The 26,401-nt window shown below is 45.3% G+C and overlaps 1 protein-coding gene across 1 annotated transcript in view; it reads right to left on the bottom strand.

Annotated features, from left to right (window-relative positions):
* Positions 1 to 15,051: 15,051 nt before the first annotated feature.
* The window catches only part of mib2 (MIB E3 ubiquitin protein ligase 2), a 75,755-nt gene continuing 64,405 nt past the window's right edge, over positions 15,052 to 26,401 (bottom strand). The window contains 1 exon segment of the mRNA XM_082187439.1: positions 15,052 to 21,836. Coding sequence (XP_082043565.1) covers positions 21,595 to 21,836 — 242 coding nt within the window. The 3' untranslated portion in view covers positions 15,052 to 21,594.

Here is a 26,401-nt window from a genome sequence, read left to right as displayed (position 1 = left end):
ATCGCCCCCTAAACCCTCATTCACTATTCCTTACGTTAGTCCACTAATACTGTTCACTTGAAGGAGTGAATGAAAAGGACTGAATTCGGACAGTCGTTGAGCGTACATCGGTTGTGTACTCGCCACTGCGTTGCATTGTGGGATAGAATGAGTGCACTCAATAACATCCACTATGGTTTCGGACACCACTATAAATGGCTGTCGCTTCAAATAACGCCCTATTTGAGGGTATAGGGGGCGATTTCGGATTTTCCTACTGTGTCTAATTAGTCATCTTGTTCACCTGTCCTGTCAATCACCTTGTTAATTCTCCTGATTATTTAATCCCAAGCTCCGAAACCGTTCCCTATCCACTATATTAACTGATCAAGATTTTGGATGCTTTTCGGCTACCGGCTACAGGCACGATCAGCTCAACGCAAGCGTGCAGTGCTTTTTAATGAACATTGTTATGTAGCTGTAGCTGTGTGCATACTGGGATTTACTTTTCTACTCACTTTATCTGCGTTATGTGATCCCTTTCCTGGATTGGCGCAGAGCAAAACAACTTCGATATAAACTTCCATCTGTCTTTAGTGCTGCTGTGAAGACAGGTGGCCTCGCGGTGGAGGAATGGAAATCTGACTCCAGTCGTGGTCTTCGTGGGTCCAGGGATAGTACCATCTGGGAATAAGCATTGTTGTTTCACCTTCTCTGGGTTGGATGCAACTTTGGAACGCATTGTTTATCCGTGGAAATTATTTTATTCAGCTTCACGTCCTGCATCATGGCATTGCATCACGGGAGGACGTTGCGGAGGGGGCGGAGCTGATGGTGGAGTCACTCAACTCGAAAAAGAGGATCTTGAGTTTTTAATGGATATTGATTAAAATCCTTGAATTAAAATGGATTTAAAGCCGCGGATGTTTCTTGCTACGCTGTATTTGATTGCGCTGCGTGCCTCTATTGGAATCTCCATAGATATTATATAGAGACTAGATGCCCTATTGGCCGCTGGGCACTGAGAAATGCGGCCGCCATCTTAAACCGGTCGTATTCCTAGTTTCGTTGCGTGGCAGCAGTGAAGATGCTAGAGCACTGTGGAGTATTTTCCTGTTCTAATCGGCGGACCATAGTAAATAGGGCCCGGGGGATTACTTTTAACATTACCGTACTATTGGTTGTATTTTGTGAATAGAGTATTACCAGATAATTAAGAAGGAGCAAGGATCTTTGATATTACTGTACTGAAAGCGTAGCCAGCTAACGTTAGCTAGGCAATGTTTACTGCACCAGCCGGTGTTCACCTGACATGGAGAGGTGGGGTAAAGTAATAATTACAAGAGCTTCTCGTTTATTTTAGTCCCGTCCGAATGTGCATCTCAGTAATCATTACAGACAATGTCAGTAAAGATTACGGTGACTTTTCCCTTCTGTAAAAAGGTCCAGGAAAATTACCTCAGGTAACGTTTATATTAATAGACATGCGAATAGACCCTCTGTAAATCAAGTAATTTTGTGTTTAAAAGTAGTTTCCTGTGGTTTTTCAAGTATTGAGATGCTTGAAAAGGCATTCAGTTGCGTTCTAGACACTAAGTCTCCCCCAAGTGTTTTCTCCCTCCCTCAACTCAAGTGTTTTCACATACCATTCAGATCAGGAAGAAGTTCGAAAGCACTTGTAAGAGGCACGAAACTTACTTTTAGCGCATTCCAATCTGAAGTTAATTCATACATTTTTTGACCGGACATAACAGTTTTATATAAATAGGTTATTTGTGTTTGCGCACGTGATATCAGGAAGCAATGTAAATGTAAAACACACACGTTTCTTCAACTTATTAAAATATCTTACTTTACTGCAACTATCTGTTTCTGCTTCTTTATCATATTTATAGTGTGTGATTTATAAAATAGCTTATATCCTACATCACATATTTTGATTTTGGACGTCTGGTCACTTTATATCTTATATCAGAAAATTATATTACTGTTAAGCCTACTATGAATATTAAAATACGCCGAACCATGTGTCCTGTATAATAGCTACATGAATGACCTTTGCAGCAAAAAAACCCGCATGAAAATCAGTTCGGTATTCAGTGAGGTATGATTAATTAAATGCGCTGACAGCTCATTGCACCTGCCATTCAGATTACACTGAGTGGAGCGGGTGACCGGTCTAAGATGGCGGCCCCACGGCTCGCCCGCGCCAGTAGGCAGTAGCGGTCGATAGGGCGTCTATCTATATGATGTCTATGGGAATCTTCCCTCGTTGCCATGGAAATGCGTTGCTCACACTTCCGGATTGTTTACTCCGGGGGAGGAGCGAAACAAGCCATGAGCTGGCTGCGGTTATTCAACCCCAGCCTTTGCTCTTCACCTCTGGCACATTAGAAGTGCAACGTTTAAGCTGTTTTATGGCTCTGCAAAACCATCTGGGGTCTCAAGGAGCAGCCCTTTTAAACTTGGCAGTCATCCACAACCACCACCATTGTAAACAGAGACTTTTGCTTATATTGCTGATTTAATTTCTGGGAATGTCCACCCAAATCCAGGCCCAGTGCAAAATATGTCATATGACACCCCTGAAAGCTTTAAATGCAGAAAGGGCCTGGGATTTTGTCATTTGAATATTCGTAGTCTGGTTGGCAAAATAGATATGGTTCGTATCTGGGCACTTTCGACCATTGCCGATGTTTTTGTTTTAAAGGTGAACTAAGTAACTTTTTTACCTTAACCGAACAGCTTCGGAGTCATTGGAATAGTTATATGACTTTTTTCGGGTTGAATGGTGGTCATCTCGCACCCCCCGAGCGCCTGTGAGCCGAAAAAACACCCTTGCAACTTTAGGCCGGCAGGCCGACGGCCTCAGCGTCAGGAAGTATCGCGTGATATCAGGTCTCACGATGTAACGAATTGCTTTACGGCACTGCACATATACACAATAGGGATAGCTCACAGCTGAAGTTATTACAGAGGCCAGACAGACTCACGGAGGCGATTGGCATCTCACAACTTGCACTTTATTCCCCAATCGAACTCGTGTAACTGTGTGTCACCCGTTCTACCGTCCATAGCTTTACTTGATAAACAAAAGTAGGATAAGAATGAGCATCAAACTGAAATAACCCGCATACATGGGGTGTTCGATGTGCACATACAATACAGACTGCCGACAGTTCAACAGGGAGCGCGCAGCTCTTAAAGGGGCCACACCTTATTTCCACTCATTACAGCTTCCATCCTACTGAACAAGGTACCGGTATAGATAGATTTACGATGACGTCACATTTCTCACGCAACTCCTTACGGCGCCATCTTGTGTGTCAAGTGGGTCAAGCGTTTGTGTTACGGAGCATGATAATATCCTGAATCGGCATTATTCTGAACATGAAAATCATACGATTGTTCTCCGTTTGGCTGGAGTTAATGTTCAGTGCTGCTCTTGTGAACATTTAGAGGTTTTGTGCTCTGGAGATGTGACACTTTATCTAATAATTTCCAAGATGGGCTAGCTAAATGCGCTAGCAGCCTCTCATCGGCTGTCAAATCGCTGTACCCACGCGGCTGCTATCGACACAGCCCTTGAGAGGTGTTGGCTGGGCAGAAGCACACTCTGACGATTGTCCACCTTCATCACTTTCTCTGTGGCCACATCAGCTGGTCGAGCCAGAGGCAGAGGCTACACCTGGAGCACATCGCTCCGTGCCTTTGCTCTCCATCTCTCTCCTACACTAAATTAGTTCGGAGCGTTGTGTTGTTGTTTTTTTACCCAGATGGTGTTGTCTTGTCACTGAGTCTAAATGTACCGTATAATAAGGGCTGTGCAGATATCAGCCGCCTGGCTACAGCGATGTGAACCGTCAATGCAGGGCTCCAGACTAACTTTTCCACGAGGGAGAGAGAGCAAGACAGCTCTTAGTTTGGAGACGGTGAAGTCTTGTTTACATTTTCGCCTGGCTCCGAAGAGAGAGGGAGTGCGCGCGCGCGACCGGCTCTCTCTCTCTCTGCTCGTCGACCAGTTCATCTACATTACTCACCGATCAAATAAGACTTTGGCGGGCGCTAAAACAAGTTCAATGCAGGAGAATTCATGCGTGAATTTAACTGAGTAGTACATGACCATGCACTCCCACAAATGCGACCACATAAAATTTTAACTCGCACATTCTCATCATATCTTGCCTTGCAAACATCGTCTAATGTGTCCCTGTAAATAACCTTCACCTTGTCGCCAGGTTTGGAGGAATTTGTCATCGTTATCTCAACACAAAAGAGTCAAAAATACTTTATATTAACTGGCTTTCTATTAATGCAGGACAGTGAATGAGCCGTGTCTCCCAGTAGCTTACTGACAGCTTTGACACACAACATGGCGGCGTGCCGCAGAGGATAATGGGTAATTCGAGAAACAGAAACCCATCTATAGAGGGCGGAAGGGATCAGGCCGTGAGTGCAGAGACGGCTCTGCGCGAGTGGTATTTACGCCAGTAACGTTAAATACAAGTACTCCACAGCGACTCTAGGGGTCGCTGTTTGACAAAAACAGAAAGCTGCATAGTGTGTGTAGGAGCCATATTTAGAATTTTGTGCACTACCAAAATTTATATTTGTTTAATTTACTTATTTTATATTTTTCTTTTGTTTCATATTTGGACTAACCTGTTCATGTAAATAGACTTGCTCCTCCTCCTTGACACGTCATTACGGCGTGAATGTGCAGGTCTTAAATGTGTATTAGAATTGTTGGTAGACAGGTTAGAGTGTGGAGAGCAACAGTTTTCTTCAATCGCATGGTATCGATGCTCACAGCAATATTTAGTTTTTTGTTTTCTTGGAAAGTTTTATTTATTTATTAATTTTTTGGATTGAAAGTAAACCGGAGATTATGTTCAATAAACCGCGGCTTTTGTTATGACTGCATCTTCGTGCGTGCTTTGTGGACATGTGAATCGGGAGAGACTCCTCCGCTAACCTCAAAAGGGCTAAAGAAAGTTTTAACAAGATTAGCCTCTACAGTGTGCCTTTAAGTGAAACTTAGCTCAACAAATCTATTTCTGATAAGGATGTGACTGTAGGTACAACTTATTCAGAACAGAACGACCTAAAAAGGGTGGAGGTGAAAAAGTCATTTCTTGTGAATGTAATTGTCTCAAAGTCAATAAGCTGACAATTTGAATTGTTGGCCCTTGACTTAGAAGTTTCTAAGAGTCTTCACATCACAGTTGTTGGTTGTTATAGACCCCCCTCAGCTGACAGTAGCACTCTTTCTTCTTTGAGGGAGTTTTTAACAAGTCTAAATTATAATGAAATTGTCTTTTTAGGAGATCTTAATTGGAACTGGCTTTTGCCAATGTCTGATCATTTTAAATCATTTTGTGATTCTTATAATCTCTTTCAGATTGTGAATAGCCAGACCAAACCTAAAACATCTAGAAAAATCATCACTAATTGATCTTATTCTTACAAATGCCCCTCACAAATACTCCTGTGCCTCTGTTTTTGCAAATGATATAAGCGATCATTGTCTTATAGCATCTGTAAGGAACACAAAAATTCCTAAAACAAGGCCGCGCATAATTTTTAAGAGGGCAATGAAGCAGTTCTCAGTGCAGGGCTTTTTACATGATCTGTATGATTTTGATTGGGGAAGAATTAGCCTTATTGATGATGTTGAAAATGCTTGGACATTTTTTTTATGATGGTTTCACAGGCCTGGTAAATAAGCATGCCCCACTCAAAAGACAGAGTGAAAGGGGGAAATAATGTTTGGTTTAGCAATGAATTGTGTGACCTTCTTCTAGAGTGAAATCAAGCCTGGGCTCGAGCTAGAAAGTCAAAGCTCGAGTCTGACTGTGTGAAATTTCGGCGTTTACGTCATTTATGTACTGTAAAAATCCGTAATGCCAAATCCGCTTATTTCCTTTCTGAAACATCGAAAAATTTAAATAACTGGAAAGTTCTGGAAAACAATAAAATTGTTAACGGAAGCAAAAACAGATACAGAAGTACCATCTTGTATTCACCATCAAAAATCATTGACAAAAATGAAATTTTGAATAGTTTCAATAATCATTTCATTGCTGCTAGTTCCCTTTATGAAACACTACATAATCCAATTTCCAGTTCTTCCACTGCATGTCCTGTTGATCAGTTACCCTCAGCTCAACCATTTCATTTCAAGACAGTAACTGTACCAGAAGTAAGGAAGGCCTTGATGGATCTAGATAAAAAAATAGCAGATTTGATAGCAAATCTAGTTACATATTTAATTAACCTTTCTTTAGCCACGAATCAAGTACCAGCCATCTGGAAATCTGCCAATGTTCTCCCCCTTCACAAAGGTGGTGATCCTGCAAATATAAATAACTATAGGCCTATTTCTAAATGGTCAGTATTAGCCAAATTAATGGAATCACTTATCAGTGTCTGGGCGTTGACCACATGGAACGCTGGTCCTTCCCTGGCCTCCTCTGGCAGGACGCGGCTAATGACCGTGCCCCCACACCGGGTCGCTACGGCGCCCACATCCGGGCTGGTCATTACACCTCGCCTACTTGGGAGCCTGGCTAGAGCTTCCCAGACTGCCCCGCCGGGTCGCGAGAACCATCAGGCTCGGCTACGCGATTCAGTTTGCGTGGTCTCCTCCCCGCTTCAGGGGAGTCCACTTCACTATGGTCGGTGGCAATGCCCCTGTCATGAGAGCGGAGGTCGCCACCCTACTGGCGAAGGGTGCGATCGAGACTGTCCCTCCAGCCGAAATGAAGTCCGGCTTCTACAGCCCCTACTTCATTGTACCCAAGAAATCTGGTGGGTTAAGACCAATCCTAGATCTGCGCGTCTTGAACCGCTCACTTCACAGGATGCCGTTCAAGATGCTCACGGCCAAACGCATCTTCGAATGTGTGAGCCACAGGATTGGTTAGCAGCGATCGACCTGAAGGACGCCTACTTCCATGTCTCCATTCTACCTCGACACAGACCGTTTCTACGGTTTGCTTTCGAGGGGAAGGCATACTAGTACACGGTTCTCCCATTCAGGCTAGCTCTGTCTCCTCGCATCTGCCTCCACCACGGGCTGGGGCACCATGTGCAATGGACATACTGCCGCGGGCTCCTGGACAGGACCCCAGCGCCTTTGGCATGTCAATTGCCTTGAATTGCTGGCTGTACGTCTCGCCCTGCACTGCTTCCGTGCGTTGCTCAGGGGTCAGCACGTACTAGTCCGATCAGACAATACCGCAACAGTAGCGTACATCAACCGACAAGGTGGTCTACGCTCCTGCCGTATGTCGCAACTCGCCCGCCACCTCCTCATATGGAGTCAGAATCATCTGAGGTCGCTTCGAGCCATTTATATCCCGGGAGACCTGAACCGTGCGGCCGACGAGCTGTCTCGGCTTTGGCTTCTCCCTGGAGAATGGCTTCTCCTCTCTTCATCCCCAGTCGGTTCAGCTGATTTGGGATCAGTTACAGGTAGACCTGTTTGCCTCCCATGACTTGTCCCATTGCGACCAGTTTTATTCCCTGACCGAGGGCACGCTCGGCACGGATGCACTGGCGCACAGCTGGCCGCGGGGCCTCCGCAAGTATGCATTTCCCACAGTGAGCCTTCTCGCACAGACCCTGTTCAAGATCAGGGAGGACGAGGAGGGACGGGGCACCCTCTGGCACCCTCGCCCCGATCTTTGGAACCTCCACGTGTGGCTCCTGGACGGGATGAGGCAGGTTTGAGTACCCTACCACCAGCGGTGGTAGCTACCATCACTTCCGCTAGAGCATCATCCACGAGACATGCCTATGCGTTGAAGTGGAACCTCTTCGTCAACTGGTGTTCTTCCCGTCGTGAAGACCCCACAAAATGCCCGATCAGTGTTGTGCTTTCCTTACTGCAAGAAGGGTTGGAGCGAAGGCTGTCTCCCTCCACCCTGAAAGTGTATGTTGCCGCCATTGCCTCACATCATGATGCAGTTGAAGGTAAGTCTCTGGGAAAGCACAACCTGATCATCAGGTTCCTGAGAGGGGCGAGGAGACTGAATCCTCCTCGCACTCCTCTCGTACCCTCTTGGGACCTCTCAGTGGTTTTAACTGCCCTGTAGAGTGTTCCCTTTGAGCCTCTGCAATCAGTGGAGCTTAAGTTCCTGTCAATTAAGACAGCGCTCCTGGTTGCATTGGCTTCCATCAAGAGGGTAGGGGACCTGCAGGCATTTTCGGTTGACGAAGCGTGCCTGGAATTCGGGCCGGCTAACTCTCACGTGATCCTGAGACCCCGGCCTGGATATGTGCCCAAGGTTCCCACCACTCCCTTTCGAGATCAGGTAGTGAACCTGCAAGCACTGCCCTTGGAGAAGGCAGACCCAGCCTTTGCACTGCTCTGTCCAGTACGCACCCTCCGTGCCTACGTAGACTGAACGCAGTGTTTCAGGATCTCAGACCAGCTCTTTGTCTGTTATGGTGGGAAGCTGAAGGGAAAGGCTCTCTCCAAGCAAAGGTTGTCTCACTGGATAGTGGACGCCATTGCTTTGGCATACCAGCAGCTAGGTCAACTGTGCCCCCTTGGTGTGACGGCCCACTCCACCCGGAGTGTGGCATCCTCTTGGGCTCTAGCGCATGGCGCCTCGCTAACAGACATCTGCAGAGCTGCAGGCTGGGCGACACCTAACACATTTGCGAGATTCTACAATCTCCGAGTGGAGCCAGTTTCTTCTCATGTACTCATTTCAACCAGCCGGTACTAGATTCTGCTCAGGTGTCTTCGCTTGCTCGCCATTCCTCTCCACGGACAGGATTCGTGCGATATTTCCTCAGGTGAGCCTCCCCGCAGGCCCTGAGTTCCTCCAGCGCTGTTGACGCCAACGCCAGAGTTATGCCACCGGCAGCTTTCGCGCTTGGCTAGGTGCTTCCATGTGCATGGTTCCCCCTCTGGGCAACACCCACGTGTGTATTTCCACTGTAAGCCTCTCTGAGCATGTGTCTTTCCCTCGGCAAGCCACCTTGCCACCCCTGGGGTTGAAATATTCCACCTACGGCTGGATACTCCAGTGATACTGTCACGCCCAAGCCGGAGGTGTGGAGGCACTGCCTGCCAGCCGACACCCCCGAACTACCACACCACCTTGAGGAGCTACCCCGTACCAGAGAAAAAGGCGGACAACAAGAATTCGAAGGTTAACACGTTTATTTATTTATTAAAAATGAAGTTCTCTAAAAACAGTGTGAGCTTCCTCCCCCGAGGTTGAGTAACCGTGGGTGGACTCTGGCTCCCTTCCTCCAACGCAGACGACAGAAGGGTGAGTATGCTTCACAGCTTTAGCAAGCTCTTCACTGGACCCAGACAGAGAATGGAAGGTAAATATACTTCACAGCTTTAGCAGGCTCTTCACTGGACTCAGACAGAGAATGGAGGGTACGTATAACTCACAGCTTTAGCAGGCTCTTCACTGGACTCAGACAGAGAATGGAGGGTACGTATAACTCACAGCTTTAGCAGGCTCTTCACTAGCCTCAGACAGATAATGGAGGGTACGTATAACTCACAGCTTTAGCAGGCTCTTCACTAGCCTCGGACAGAGAATGGAGGGTACGTATAACTCACAGCTTTAGCAGGCTCTTCACTAGCCTCAAACAGAGAATGGAGGGTACGTATAACTCACAGCTTTAGCAGGCTCTTCACTGGACTCAGACGGAGAATGGAGGGTACGTATAACTCACAGCTTTAGCAGGCTCTTCACTGGACTCAGACAGAGAATGGAGGGTACGTATAACTCACAGCTTTAGCAGGCTCTTCACTGGACTCAGACGGAGAATGGAGGGTACGTATAACTCACAGCTTTCACTGGACTCAGACAGAGAATGGAGGGTACATATAACTCACAGCTTTAGCAGGCTCTTCACAAGCCTCAAACAGAGAATGGAGAATGCTTTAGCAGGCTCTTCAATTCTTCGCCTCTCTTCATCACCCAGGGCAGGGCTTGCCCAAAAGAACAACACAGCTTCATCGAGGGATTTTAAGCTGGTCGCCAGTACACTCTGCAACGTCCCACACTCGTGTTTACACTACAAACACACTCCATTCACACGTGATATTCGAAACTCAGCACAGCATGCCCAAACCTCAGATCATTAAGGCAGAGTGTGGGCCCAGACGACAACCTCAACGGATGAACTCTCCGTGTGCTGGTACAAACAGGGTTCTCACTGCTGTGTCATTTCCAAACATCCATCTTCAGAGAGTAGACAGAGGATCGTGAACTTCAGCAGTATGTCAACGCAATACTTCTTCATAGAATGATTATGATAGAGGATAACCAGGCACTTATCTCAGGATAAATCCAGTCTCGCTGCCTCCAGTCCCTTCCTCGCTGTGTCTCTGCTGCGTCTTTCTCTCCCCCTCCCGATCCTTCCTCGCTCCCCCACCCGTGCCTTCTCTCCAGCGTCAGCTTCTTTCATTTCCCTCCTAGTCCAATCGCCTGCTTACATATTTTCCCCGCACAGCTGCCAGCGATTACCCTCATTCGCTTTCGTTCTCAGCGTGTTTTTCCTGCTTCCGTGTATCCCCGGAACCGGCCTTGTGTTACACCGAAAGTGCTCCCCGCCACAACAACTTCCCGGCCTGTAGTTCCGGCTTTCGTCACCCCGTGACAATACTCCATATGCAGCCCCTCCGGGTCATATGTGTATTCTTAAGTCCCCCCCCCTTCGGGCTGGCACTGACTGCATATTTCCGCTGAGATATGCTTCCCAGTGTACCTTGGTATTCCTGTGTTAAGTAGGAGTCCTTCGTCCGTGCCAGTCTCACGACAGGGAGCTCAGACTTATGCAGAGCACTGGAAGACAGCCGAGGTGGCGTAATTAGACTGGGAACCCCATTCGTCGTCACTGACGTAACTCGTAGTGACCACAAAAGGGAACGTCTCAGTTACGTATGTAACCCTCGTTCCCTTTCGTGGTCACTACGAGTTACGTCTCCCTGCCACTTCCGCTGGAACGCTGGAACGCCTGAGTTCAGTCTCGGCTCCTCAGCGAAGACATATCTGCATGTTGCCGGCGTACTTCCTTATATAACCACGAGGTGGGGCGGAGTTATGCTATGCAAATTCCACAGACCCATGGCATTTCTTTGCCATTGTCTCGTTTTATATACTTGAAGGTGATAGGCTTTCTAAGCGAAACCCCATTCGTCGTCACTGACGTAACTCGTAGTGACCACGAAAGGGAACGAGGGTTACATACGTAACCGAGACGTTCTGAGAGTATGAGGCATGAGGTATGAAATAGGGACATTCGCAAACTGGTCCGGACAAATGTCCTCAGAACGTCCGTCAGCGAACGTTACAAACTGGACCAAATGTGGACATCATTGGAATGTCCGTCAGCGAACGTTACAAAGCGGACCAAATGCAGACATCAGCGGAATGTCCGTCAGTGAACGTTACAAACTGGACCAAATGCGGACATCATTGGAATGTCCGTCAGCGAACGTTACAAAGCGGACCAAATGCAGACATCAGCGGAATGTCCGTCAGCGAACGTTACAAACTGGACCAAATGCAGACATCATTGGAATGTCCGTCAGCGAACGCTACAAAGCGGACCAAAAGCAGACATCATTGGAATGTCCGTCAGCTACAAAGCAGACCAAAAGCGGACATCAGTGCACGTCCTCAGAACGTCCGTCAGCGAATGTTACAAAGCGGATCAAATGTGGACCTAAGGGGATATTCAAAAAGTCCGGGGGGCGTCCCTTATTAGCTGGGATGTTTCCTCAATATATGCAAACATATTATGGTATTTGTATGCTTTAGTAGAGTGAAAAGGTTACATACAGCACCTTTGATGTACTTTTTTTCTTTTCTTTTTTTTTAACAAAGCAGCTGATTTTGCCATAGTCGCTTTCACTCCAAAATGGCGGAAGCGTAGCGCTGCTGGGCGCTGGTGTTGCACGGGAACGTTCTATTGGCTTTCACTTCTTGTCAATATAAGTTCTTTGTCCCTCTTCAAAGACTTCATCAAACAAGTTAGCAGAACTGTCTAAATCGGTTTGCGAATCAGTTTGAATGATCTGTTCAGTTCCCTGTACACACTGAATCTGAAGCGGTTTCAGACTCGGAGTCGTAACAGGAAGATTTAAGAACATCAAGAGCGTTAGATGAAGTGGACCAACAGTCAAGTGAAAGCAAATGCATCATATTTTTGCCAGCGATGAAGATCTTTATTAGTTGACATCTTCGTATGCTGTCTGTCTGTGACTTAATGTTTCCACAGGACGATATATTCAATTTCATTTCATTCATTTTACAACCAAACAGATTATTACGCCACGATAGCACTACTACAAAGTATGATGCTACCAGTTTTTTGGACATAGGCCTATACCTTAATTTATACATTAAATAAGCTACCAATGTTCACAGTTTATGAATCGAACACCCGCCATCCCGCGGTAGTTTGTGAGTATTGCGCAGTGGCGTGCGAATCGTCTTAAAAAAAAACGAATGCCTTGCGCTTGCAGAAATATACATATGATTACATTTTGGAGAACAGACGGAAGATGATCCGTCAATGTGCATTTGATCGTTGTTTGTGTTCAGATGTTCAGTAGCGCGAATGCGGTCATGAGCGCGAGCACATGTGAAGAGTTTAACGCTTTCTTCTCTGTCAATGGTTCCCTTTACATGCAAAACTCTGCAGATTCACTTTATTTCGACATTGTGTAATAATCCAAATGTAGTTGTATAAGTTACTATTATACAAACCAAAGAACAGGCAATAATTTATGTGATCCGAAGTAACTAACTAGCTACACGAATACTTTTTTATTATTAATATTATTACTTTGCGTAAATATTTATATAAGTACTTGTACTTGAGTAGTTTTTGGATACTCTACCCACCTCTGGCGTCAACCTATTCTTCTCCTCCACGTTGTGCATTAATATCGTTGAATGCACAGCTAGTCGTGGATTACCTCTTAATTATGGCACTGCTGTTCAAACTATACTGACAGCTGTGAAACTGCTGATACTGTCATGTATCTTCAAATGTTTTTTTACACTTCTGTAAAGACACACTTTAATACACTTTAAACACTGATGGCCGGTTTCACAGACGAGGCATAAGTCTAGACACAGACTAAAATGCAGGTTTGAGCTGGTTTAACTGAAAGAATGTCTTAAAGTCCCCCTGTAGTCAATAATTGTATCCCTTAAAACTCATCTTTGATCACCAAAATGACATATTTAAATGTTTTTTTCCTTCATGTCTTAAAATATCTTGAATGTAACTCGACAACCTTGCCTGATTTCATGCGGTTTATGAATATGCAAATGAGCCCCGCCTCCAATCACTCACACAGCTCAGAGATCCACTCGTTGACGATCACACGTTGATCTGATTGGCTACAAGTGTCCCAACACGGGAGAGAGACAGGTGTTATAATGAAAACAGTGTTTATTTAGGAGAGTGGTGTGGAACAGCAGGAACCAGACGATGGAGAGGATGACTAGTTGACTGATGATGGTGACTTAGCTGGTAAAGGCTGAGGTGGATTCTCTGTGCAGGTGACGAGTGAACAGGAAGACAGGAGATCTGGATCAGGAAGATGGACAGAAGACTGGAAGCTTGACAAGACGACTCGCAGGTAAGCTGACGAGACCAGACAATGAGTGCAGGTGTAAGGAGTCAGTAATCTGGTGATTGTGAATGAGTGGGCGGGTCCTGGTGATTAGGTGATGATTGGGGCTGTGACGGTAGGCTTGTTCGACTTGAACCGGCGCTGCACAGACCGATCGGTTTATGACATCAAAGTACCGCGAGAGCAATTCAAAAGCATAAGGAGCCGTCTACTTTCTACCAGAGAATGTCTATTAAAGAGAGAAGTTCCACTCTCAGTAAACGTGCGGCTTCTGAACTGGCTGCAGTTCCACTCTGGCTCCACATGAGGGCGCTCACAGGACGAGTGCAGAATGAATGGAGGTCTATGGCGCTATACCCCTCAAAATCCACTTTTCTCAGGATATACATTTTTGTCTAGTAATTTGAATGTTGTATTCGAAAGGAGATGCAAAGAAATTACACATTGCTGGGTGTTAGATTTTTTAGAGTCACTTATTTGCTTTAAAAGGTCTTTAAAAAATGTCAATGACGTCATACACATCGTACGACCAGAGATACTGCTTTACGGCAATCCTTCAGTCATTTTGGTGCTTTCGTGCTCTGCACTTTCTTTTCTGACACAGGTAAATACACGTGCTAGAAGAGTTTTTGTTTTGTTTGTTTCTGGTCCCGCTTCGGATGCCATGATGCCATCAAGCGGTATCTCTGGTCGTCATCAGTCCATCACTGACCAATCAGCGTTCATTAGCAGAATGCTAGCGTGTTATGGGCAACAACAACTCAACCTGTAAGAAATCGAAAGGACATAAGTACTCGTTCATTCAACTTTCAACCTATAACCCATGTTGAACTTGCAAAACCTACAATCAAATCTGAGATTTCTCAACGGCAATCGGGTGAAAGAGACAAATTTAGCCGTCTAGCCCCATAGACTCCCATTCATTCTGCACTCGCCCGCGATCACCCCCAGTGGAACTCTGGTGGAACTACAACCACAATTCGGTACAATAGGCCTTAATAGGGAGTGGCCAGGCTCTGTTTCTACTTTGATGTCATTCACCGATCGGTCTGTGCAGCGCCGGTTCAAGTCGAACAAGCCTGGTGTGGCTGACTCTGTGACAACAAGGTAGTTTGTGACGTCAGAAACACCAGCGATTTCAAAGCGTGTTTTTAAGACTGTCTTTGGTTCACTGTAGTTTTAAGGAGAAAATACTCAGCAATGGTGTCGACTTATGAATTTACACATGGTTTGTCTTAAAGCAGATTAAAAACACCACATAGACATATAAACAACATTAAACGCTGGATTTTCACCACAGCGGGACTTTAAAATATGTCAGGGCCATTTTCTCTGCTTTTCTCCAAGCTTTTCAATGCTGAAACGAGAATTCATTCTCAACTTTATTCATCAACCTTAGACCCCGCCACTACAGCCCCCAAAAAATGAAACCATAAATATATGCTTATAAAACAGTTCAATATTTACTTCAAAATATTTTTTACAGAGTAAAACTTGAAAAAAAGGTGACAAAAACGAACAAAATAAATATAGGAAATGGACAGTAAGGCCAACATCGGAACTCCACATACTGAACTGTATAAACATTTTGTAACATTTTATTATTTTTGCTTAAATAATCTGACATACACTTTCCTTAAACTTAAACCATTTCTGTCGTTCATTATCATGTTTTTATCCTTACCTGCTGACAACTCACATACGTTTTGTTCTTTTGAATTACATGTAGTATTATGTACAACACAAACAATATCATTACAAATGGACAGTTCTAGATGAATTCTAGATTGTCAATATTCTACACGGAAAAGACGACGACGTCATTCTGAGAGTCAATTCTGAACTTGCTTTCTGGATTCTAAAATTTACCTAAGATTTTCATAAATCCGAGTGAAGTACAACATGCCATTTTCATCAGGATACTTTGTATATTATAATATCTAACATAAACAGGAATAATTTACGCAGTCACTTCACAGTAATATTGAACAGAAGTGATGTTGTATAAGGTGAGCTGTTAGCAGATAAGCTTCATAAAACTAGACTGTCCTTCTATTCTAAAAGCCGAGGCTGACTTCCATTGTCCTCTTAATCGAAAAAGCAAAAGAACTACACAAAATTTCAATTTAAACAAATTATAAAATACAACTATAAGTTAAATAAAAACATCACAAAGGCTTGATCCGGACATGATGCTCCTCCGCACACGCTGACTCATTTTGGCACTAATTTCGCCATAGTATTTCTCAGGATCTGGCGTACAGCGAGACATTCAGATTTACATGTTAGCGTTGGCTGTCCCAAAAGCAGGACCTATTCAAAAAAAAAGCCCGTCACAGAATGACGTATACATTAAAATATAATAAATGCACACAGTAAGCCCTTCTGGAACAGAAACACACAACAGACATGAGCCTCTACGAGGGGATGAACTGATGCTTGAGTGCTTACAGGTCGAATTCATGGTGGAAATATTTCAACTAACAATGGTAGAATACACACCCAGCTGCCCTTCAGTTCTTACATCATAATAGCAGGTGGAATACAACAACTGTTACAGAAACAGTTCACTCAGAAATGACAGTTCATGTTTGCTCACCCTCATGCCTGGTGGGATTATTTGTAAGTGTCCTAAAAACGCACAGCTATTTCCATGCAATGATAGAGAATCCATTCCACTTTACAAAACTTCAAAAATGTGTGTGTGTGTTGCTTATGGAAGATTGTTTCCTTTTCAGTCGCTCTCGTTTGACATACGTAGACGTATTAGGATCACGCCAGGGAGCCTATCATCTTTGAGTGTTAACAGAAGGAGCCATTTGTCTTTCGTTTCGGAGCCGAACAGATAACTGTATGCCTCTGAAGAGTGCTGAAACTAGGGCTGCACGATTCATCGCAATTAACATGAAATCGCATTTAAACCGATTTGGTTTATTGCGATTATAAAATCACAAAGGCTGCGATGACTTTTTGATGCGCAGCTTGTCAGTGACGCACGGCTCAGTAGTAAACGCTGCTCCTTCTGAAAGCACTGCGAGTTTGAGTCGCTTATAACGTGAATTTGAAAAAGCAACACATGCCAAACATCTTTCCAAACATGAGAAGCATTTATAAACCTCTTGTCCAACAATAGACAACATTTAAAAAAATCAAAGCATTTCGATCTTCTGTTTATTCAGCTACAGCGATAGTATGATGCCCAAAGGGATTTCCTGGAATGATGTGTGTTGTCTACTTCTGCGGTGGGGCATATGTGGTGTGTGTGTGTGTGTGTGTGTGTGTGTGTGTGAGACGCCCTCTGGTGTTCAGATGGAGCAGCATTTACTACTGAGCTCAGAGCCGTACTTCACTGACAAGCTGCACATAAAATAATTGCAGTCTTTGCCAAATCGCGTGCGGTTTCATTTCGATTAATCGTGCAGCCCTAGTTGAAACAGAGTTCAATGAGTGTGTGTGTGTCGACTGTTCTTTGGGAAGAAGACTCTCCTCCAGTTTCGGTGTGACACGAGGTCGCGAGCTACTTACAGATCTCAACTGCTGTTTCACAGCATTGTGTTGGTTGGTTAGAGGGTGCCTTTACCGAGGTTACTGTGTTTCTAAACAGTGAGTGAGTGCTTCATGGCTGCACCATCCCCCTGCCAGTGTTGCCGTGGCCATTTCCCTTGTGTGTTTCGACACTGACAGAGCTAATTAATGAAAGAGCAAAAATAGGTGTGTCTTTTTCAAGATGTCATATCACCGGTGTGTTTCTGGATGCGGTCGTTCCCTGGCACAGGCTGACTGTCACGAACATTGCATCATGTGTCTGGGCATTCATTGCAAGAACATGACGATCTCTGTGCTATGGTCGAGACTCCTATACCTCAAATGAGGAGGAGTCCCCTTTACCTATGCCTCGATCTAGTGCCTCTTTGGCCAACCCCAGAGGGCGAGTTAGACGACTAGCCAAGGTGAGCTGAGGATCACAGTGAGGGCTTCCCTGCCCGGTACCCAATCCCTGTGGGCCCCTCACTCCTCTCACACACTGCAAGCCGTGGAGCTTCCAGTGAATCGCGCTGGCTCCTCTCATGACCAGCCAGTCGTTTCATTCGGGGCTCCCCCTGCTGACCAGATGTCTATCGCAGCATCGGAGGGTGAGCTTGAGTCTGGAGATGAAGACTCTTTCAGGGAGAGTTGCGTTGCTCGAGCCTGATTCAGAATTGATGGCTATGCTTTCCCAGGCCGCCGAAAGCGAGGCCGGATAATTGGGCATCTCGGGACGGGCCGTGCTGGTCCTCAGCGCACAGCCCCAGTGCCTTTCTTTCCAGAAGTGCATGAGGAGGTTACCAGGACACCTTTTTCTGCGCAAAACAGAGCTCCCCCTCACTACCTTTGACGGTAGTTTGGCCCAAGGGTACGTGGATAATCCTCCGGTTGAGTGATCAGTCGCGATGCAAATGTATCCGGCAACTGCTTCCTCCTGGAAGGGTGATCCGTGTCTCCCATCATAGGCCTGTAAGATCTCGTCCGCTCTCACGGGCAAGGCTTACAGAGCCAGTGGACAGGCTGCCTCCTCCCAGCATGCCATGGTGTTGCTGCAGGTCCATCAGGCTAAAGCACTCATGGACATGCACGAGTGTAGCCCTGACCGAGAGTTCATTGCTGAGCTCCGTACGGCAACTGACTTCGCCCTCCGAGCGACGAAGGTTGCCGCATGTTCAGTCGGTCGGGCGATGTCCACTCTTGTGGTCCAGGAACAGCATCTCTGGCTGAACCAGTCTCCTCTGCAGCTGCAGAAACGCTGCTCGGGTTGCTTCATATGAGGTCGCTTCAGCACTGGCTTCACGGCCGAGTGTGACAATCACCCCGGCCTACCACCAAACCCTCAGCCCGTGGTCAGACTCTTCATTCTACGGGCCGGAGTTCCCCTAGATCAAGTGTCCAGGTATGCTGTGGTCACCATGCAGTGTTGCACAACTATTTACACAAATATATCCTTCTCAGTACGAGTTATGAAGGAAGACTACTGTGAAAGAAGAGTACAGAGAGAAAATGTGTTGTGATCAAAATAGTGCACGCGGGAGCACATGCACAAAACAGTTTTGTATAAATGATATATATATAATGATAAAAAAAACATATTATATTATTATATATTAAACTGCACATATGCTTTCTCTCTCGCATGCTCTTTGGCCCACTGAATAGTGGATGCCATCGTCTTGGCGTACCAACCGCAAGACGCACCATTCCCCCTCAGGTTGTAAGCCCACGCTGGAGTGTCGCTTCTTCCTGGGCGCTGGCACAAGGTGCCTCGCAGACAGATATCTGTAGAGCTGCGGGCTGGGAGACACCAAACACGTTTGCTAGGTTTTATAGCCTTCGTGTCGAGCTGGTATCCTCCAGTCTGCTTGCTTACGTGAGACATTTCTGCTCCGGGTGAGTTCCCCGTTAGTATGCATTGGTGGAACCTGTGCTAGGCTGGGTCCCATATGTTGTGATCCCTACGGCGATCTCATTTGTGTATTCTTCCACGGTACAACTCCCTGCAGTGAGCCTGTGTCTTTCCCTTGGCAGAGCCCAGGAAACAAATGGTGCTTGCATTCGCTTTCTATTTATACTCGCACTGCGGGGCGGAGCACGAGATGCAAATCTTGCATTCTTGCAATCTTTCTGTTAACGCTTGAAGATGATAGGCTCCCTGGCGTGATCCTAATACGTCGGAACGTCTACGGACGTCTCCGTTCTGCCACAGAATAAAAATGAAAAAAAAAAAATGAAAAACAAAACTGGAAATTGCTATTTCCCAATTCCCAATCACAATTCTGACTTTATAAATCCAAATTACGAAATATAAACTCACTTTTCTCGCAACTGCGAAATCTATATCTCGCAATTATTACTTTTTTTTTTCTCTGAAATGTGATACAAACTCGCAATTGCGATTTATAAAGTCAGAATTTGCGAGATATAAAATGTGCAATTCTGACTTTTCTCATAATTGGGAGTTAAAATTGTTATAACTATAAGTTATACAATCCACAATTGCGAGAAAAGTCAGAATTGCGAGATATACAGTTGTGGTTTGCGAGAAAAGAATTGTATGGAAGCTTTATTTATTCTGTGGCGTAAACAAGCTTCCATATAATTGAGAGATTATATATTGGAAATTGCAAGTTTCTCACATTTCAGAGAAAAAAGTCATAATCGCGAGATAAAATGTCGCAATTACCTTTTTTTATTTCTGTATTCCTGGTAGAAACAAGCTTCCATAGTTTCTCACACATGACCTTGGATTACTTGGGAGTAAAAGCATGGACTATTTTTGACTTTATGGTTCTTTTTTGAAGCTCGACTGACATCAGAGCTACAGTGTATGACGACTCTTTAAAAAAAACTAAAACAATCTAGCCTACTTTGTATTCCATGGGGGAAAAAAAAGCTGCGAGGGTGAGGAAATAATGACAGCAGTGATGAACGTTCTCTTTAAATCCTAGGAGTTATCAATTCACTGTGATGCTCAAAACAAGTGATTTCAATCCCAGAACACATTTAGGCAAAGCATTACAGTGGGAGATCTGGTTTATGAGGCTAATAAATACTTCATATAATGTCATGCAATGCCAGTGGATAAGGCCGAACGTTTGTAAAGTTTACAGAGGGAGGCGTCTTGCACTCTGAGTCGAACGGACTTGCATGAACCTGAGAAAATGAAACAACTGCTAGTATTGTGAAGCATTCAGCACCTCTGCTGACACAGTTTAATCTACTTTTATCGGCCTTGAACGCCTTTTCAGTCACACAGACACAGAGCCATAATCACACACGGGTAGAAATTACAGGTCGTCTGTACTTATAACACTACAAATGTCCTCTGTGACACAACATATGATGTAGATAATATGCTCACCAGCATGCAGTATGTATATCTTTGCTCGAGTAAATCCTAGATCGGGTACGGTACAGGCATCTGTACAACACGGCTCTCCGACACAACGGCACAAACACGGCGTTCTCAGGGACTGATGAGTGCTGGATCAGATCTGGCCATATTTCACCCCAGAATCACATGTTTCAAGGAGAATTATATTCATTGTAAATGCAATAATGTTTGCAATGTTTAATTTAGATGATAGCATGTATGCATAAACACTTAAAGTAATGAGAATCGATGATGAAAACGTCACAAAAAAATAAAATAAGGCGAAATATCTTTAATATTTTTTCTTCGGATTTTAGAGTAAAATATGGCCCAGGTATTGCGTGTCAGCTCACAGAACGTTGCATGCTGGGTATGTGGAGAATATCAGGTGATCTCCCATGAGCCAGTGAACTTCTCTTCACTCCATAATACTGTAGTTAGAGATGTTTAGCCAGTCGGAGCAGAAGACGTCCTCATGCTACTCGGAAACACAAGGTCCGAATTCTCCAGAATGGAATTTCACACGACCATGGACGATTTTCAGTCGCATCCTAAATGATGGGCGTATATCGCAACTACGAATTTATATCTCAGAATTATTACTTTTTTCTCAAAAATGTGAGATACAAACTCGCAATTGCGATTTATAAAGTCCGAATTGTGAGATATAAAATTTGCAATTCTGACTTTTCTCGCAATTGGGAGTTAAAATTGTTATAATTATAATCAGTTATACAATTCACAATTGCGAGAAAAGTCAGGATTGCGAGTTTGTTTCTCATTTTTCGGAGAAAAAAAGTAATAATTGCGAGATACATTTGCGGTTGTGAGAAAAGTCAGAATTGTATGGAAGCCTGTTTCCGCCACAGGATAAAAAAGGTAACTTTGTATCTCGCAATTCTGACTTTATATCTCGCTTCACTCTTCGCTCCATAATACTGTGGTTACAGATGTTTTGCCAGTCGGAGCAGCAGACGTCCTCATGCTACTCGGAAACACAAGGTCCAAATCCTCCAGAATGGATTTTCACGCATCCATGGCTGATTCTGAATCGACTCCTCGGGGACAGATGAAGCTCAGGTCAGACGAAGAGCTGAATGCGCTCGCGGATGGTCTGCCGGCAGATGGGGCAGGTCTTGAGCGCGGCGCTGCAGTCGATGCAGGAGGCATGCCCGCACTGGAACACCAGCTTGATGTGGTTGTCGATGCAGATGGGGCAGGTGATGCGCTCCTCCATCTGCCGGTACCGAGATTGAAGCTGCTCCAGCAGGTTGTGTTGCTCTGAGTTCTCCGAGCTCGGGCTGCACTCCACCTCCGTCTGGTCTGAGAGAGGGAAGAGGGAAGAGCAGGAGTTAGTCAGGAAAGAGATAAAACACACCTGTTTCCTTGCAGGACGTAAAAGAGAATGAGAAAATTATCTAGAGTCTTTAAATACTGCCACTGTAAAGCTATTTCCTTAAAGCCCCCCCTGTGGTGAGAATCCAGCTTTTAAAGGGATAGTTCACTTTGAAATTAATTTTTGGTATGTTTTAGCTTACCTCAAGGGCATCCAAGATGTAGGTGTCTTTTTTTCCGCAGTAGTTTCAATTTTTATATTTTTAGGTCAAACCGTTCTATCCGAGTCCAAATTAAAACAATTCCCCGTCGTTCAAATTAAACAATTCCCCATCGTAAGTACACATTGATGGCCTAAGACACGAAACGAGCGGTTTGTGTGAGAAAACGAACAGTATTTATATCGTTTTTACCTCTTACACGCAGCCATGTCGAAGTGATCTGATCTGACGTGTACGCAGACTGGTGCATAGATATATACACTAGATGTCGCCTTAAAGACATTCGTTCCAATGAACTGCCGTAGACAAGGCGACATCTAGTGTGTATATATCTATGCACCAGTCTGCGCACACGTCAGATCAGATCACTCGGACATGGCTGTGTATAAGTGGTAAAAACGATATAAATACTGTTCGTTTTCTCACACAAACCGCTCGTTTCGTGTCTTAGGCCATCAATGTGTACTTACGATGGGGAATTGTTTAATTTGGACGACGGGGAATTGTTTTAATTTGGACTCTGTGCATGCTCTTTGAGATAATGACCATAGACCTGCATTATATGACTGACAGACAAGAACGGTTTGACCTAAAAATATCAAAATTGAAACTACTGCGGAAAAAAAGACACCTACATCTTGGATGCCCTTGAGGTAAGCTAAAACATACCAAAAATTAATTTCAAAGTGAACTATCCCTTTAATGTTGTTTATGGGTACGTTTACATGGCAACGATATGCTCAAAATGGAGAAGTTGCCTTTCGGTGGAACTCACACTGCGTCGGAACGACACTTTGGGGAACGCACTTAGCGTAACGCGTCTGAATGAAACTAGTCCAATCGTGATTGGTGCTGTGTCATGACGTAACTGTGACAGCATACACGGAAACTACAAAGGGACGTCGGCACACAACATAGTTAGCTATTTGCTCTTCAGCAAGCGCTCTTGTGTACAACTGTCGGTCCTATTTGGTGTGGTTTGTCCTGTAGGAACTTGAATTGTTACCATAAGCACAGCTGAAAACATGTGTCTTCCTGCCCAAGTTAAACTTCGGGAGGTGACACACGCGATCGGTGTGATACTGTTTGGAAACGAGGCATGCACAGTCAACTCTTGAGGGTGCTGGCTGTGTTCACTGAGAAATATCTCGAAGCGAACAGCAAAAAAAAAAAAGACGTGCGCTTTCGGGTGTTTCAGCCTCACGCCTATTGACTTTCTTCTCAAAGGGAAGAAAAGCGATAAGTATTATGAATGGCTCGTCTCTCGCGGTACAGAGGCAATGTGTAGATTATGAGACCGGTTAAATAAATTAATAATATTATCTGGCTTGAGAAGTTAGACATTTTAATTCAGCCTATCATTCAGACTTTGTTTCACTTGTCTGGTGTTTATGGCTACATTTAATTCTGATTAATTAAAATGGTAGAATATTATCTGACTTTGAGAAGTTAAATATTTTAATTCAGCCTACCATTCAGACCATATTTCACTTGTCTGATTATTATGGCTGCATTTAATTCTGAGGAATTAAAAAGGTGAAATAATCATCTGACTAAGCTGGGAGTGGAGCATGCATGGGCAGTTCACGAGGGGGCTGCCTAAGCTCCTGGTTTAAGCAGCAGCGAATGAGTGGTTGCAGCGCTCGCGTCCGCACATCGAGAATCGTTTTCAACTAAACCCTGCTGGAGAGCCGCTTCAGGGGATCGAGAACGAATCTCGAATAATACCCGAAATCAGCCTCGAGAGGTTCCCTTGGTAGAATATTTCAAAGCATGGCAAAACCTGCCGAATATTTCTCCTTGGGTCATGCATAACATTCAGAAGGGGTACAGACTTCAGTTTGATTTCCGCCCAGATCATTTCAGCAGGGGGGTTTGGACTGCAGTCGACCCAGAGCAGGGTCAGGAAGTAAAATCCCTGCTGATAAAGGAGGCCATAGAACCTCTGTTCCTCCGCCGGATAGGGAGTCGGGGTTATACAGCCGCTACTTCATAGTTCCCAAGAAGGATGGGGGGTTGCGTCCAATTCTAGATCTAAGGCACTTGAATCGGTCTCTGAGGAGGGTCAGGTTCAAGATGCTAACTATTCCCATTATCGTGAGTCAAATCTAATCCGAGAATTCCGAGAAGGACGCAAACTTCCACATATTCATCCTTCCATCTCACAATAAGTTCCTGAGGTTCGCTTTCGGGGGCGAAGCATTCCAATATCGGGTTCTTCCATTCGGCCTAGCTCTCTCCCCTCGCACGTTTACCAAATGCATGGATGGAGCTCTAGCCCCGCTGAGGAGTTTCCTGCCAGACCTCAAGGGTCACCACACCCTTGTGAGATCAGACAGTGGTGTCCTATATAAATCAACAGGGGGATCTGAGATCTCGCCCTCTATTCAGACTGGAGCATCAGATCCTCCTGTGGTCCCAGGGGAGACTGTTGTCTCTCAGAGTAATGTATGTACCAGGGGACCGGAATCGATCTGTTGAGACAGGGACTGAAGCCCGGGGAATGGAAACATTACCCTGAGGTGGTGGAGATGATATTCGAGAGGTTCGGCCCAGTGGAAGTGGACCCGTTTGCATCTCGAAGGACGTCACACTGTCAACTCTGGTTTTCATCCGCTGGGGTTGGATGCCATGGTGCAGGCGTGGCCGAGGCCATGTCTATACGCGTTTTCCCCCGATCACTCTGCTCCCGGAAGTTCTGGAGAGGGTTTGCTGCGACGGGGCCAGTCTATTACTAGTAGCCCCGTTGTGACCAACCCGAGTATGGTTCTCAGACATAATATCGCTTGGGCCTCTGGGGAGACATCAGCTGGTCGTACAATTCCTCCGTGGGGCCTGGAGGATGAGACCTGCGACTCGTACCAGAGTTCCCACATGGGACCTGGCGGTGGTTCTCGAAGGGCTGGTCGAGGCCCCCTTCGAACCCTTAGTGTTGGCTGAGGCCAAGAACCTTTCTCTCAAGGTAGCCTTTCTATTAGCCATCACTTCGCTAAAAAGAGAAGGAGATCTTCAGGCTCTCTCTATATCTCCTGAGTGCCTGGAGTTTGCTCCCGGGGGAATTAAGGCTATCTTCCATCCCAGGCTATGTGCCTAAGGTGCCTTCTAACATGGCACATCCAATGGTTCTGCAGGCTTTTCATCCTCAACCTCACATGATGGCGGAAGATGAGACTCCATTTGCTCTGCCCTGTCAGAGCTCTCAAGATTTATGTCCAGAGATCCTCTCATTGGCAGAAGTCAGACCAGTTGCTAGTGTGTTTCGGGTCTCCCAAGAAGGGGCTCTATGCTTCTAAACAGACCATCAGCAACTGGATATGTCAGGCTATTTCCCTGGCCTATCAGGTACGCAGTTTGCCTTCACCTTTGGCAGTGAGGGCTCACTCAACCAGAGGCATGGCGTCCTCTAGAGCCCTCCTTTCAGGGGTACCTATTCATGAGATATGTGAAGCGGCTGGCTAGGCCACTCCACACACATTCGCAAGGTAGACATTCCTTCTACACCAGGCGCACTAGTGCTCTCGTCCTAAGTGTGCCTATGACAGCTTCACACTGCGACAGGCAGGGTTCGTTGTGCCATAGTGGGTATTCATTCCCTAAAGTGTCGTTCCGACGCAGTGCGAGTTCCCTCGAAAGGGAACGTCTCAGGTTACGTCTGTAACCCTTGTTCCCTGAGAAGGGAATGAGACACAGCGTCCCTTCGCCACGCCTTCACCTGCCTGGGAGCAACTTGCTTCATCACTGGAAGCTAACTCTGTTGTGTGCCGCCGTCCCTTTATAGCTTCCGTGTATGCCGTCACACGTTACGTCATGACGCAGCACCAATCAGGACTGGATACTTCATTACGCTTAGAGCGTTCCCCATAGTGTCGTTCCGACGCAGTGTCTCGTTCCCTTCTCAGGGAACAAGGGTTACAGTGGTAACCTGAGACGTTTTCCGTGATCGTCAACGAGTGGATCTCTGAGCTGCTATGAGTGAGTGGAGGCGGGGCTCATTTGCATATTCATAGACGAATACTAAATGAGGCAGCGGTGTCGAGTTCCATTCAAGCTATTTTAATCCATGAAGAATTTTTTTCAAGAAAAAAAAAACGCTTAAATATGTCATTTTGGTGATCAAAGATTTCTAACGGATAAAATGATCGACTACAGGGGGACTTTAAATTTTGTCTACTACCTAAAGAACTATTGATGTTTCAGAGCATTTTGGTCATTCAAATAGAAAGTCCCTGCAGGCTGTGATGTGGTAACATGTGTTATCTATCAAACATCACTCATCCTTATTCTTTGCCAAATTAGATCAATTAAGAGATGAGTGTGTGTGTATGTATTTAA

This window comes from Leuciscus leuciscus (genome assembly GCF_965113295.1).
Source record: "Leuciscus leuciscus genome assembly, chromosome: 13".
NCBI lineage: Eukaryota > Metazoa > Chordata > Actinopteri > Cypriniformes > Leuciscidae > Leuciscus > Leuciscus leuciscus.
This window is presented reverse-complemented; position numbering and strand designations above follow the sequence as displayed.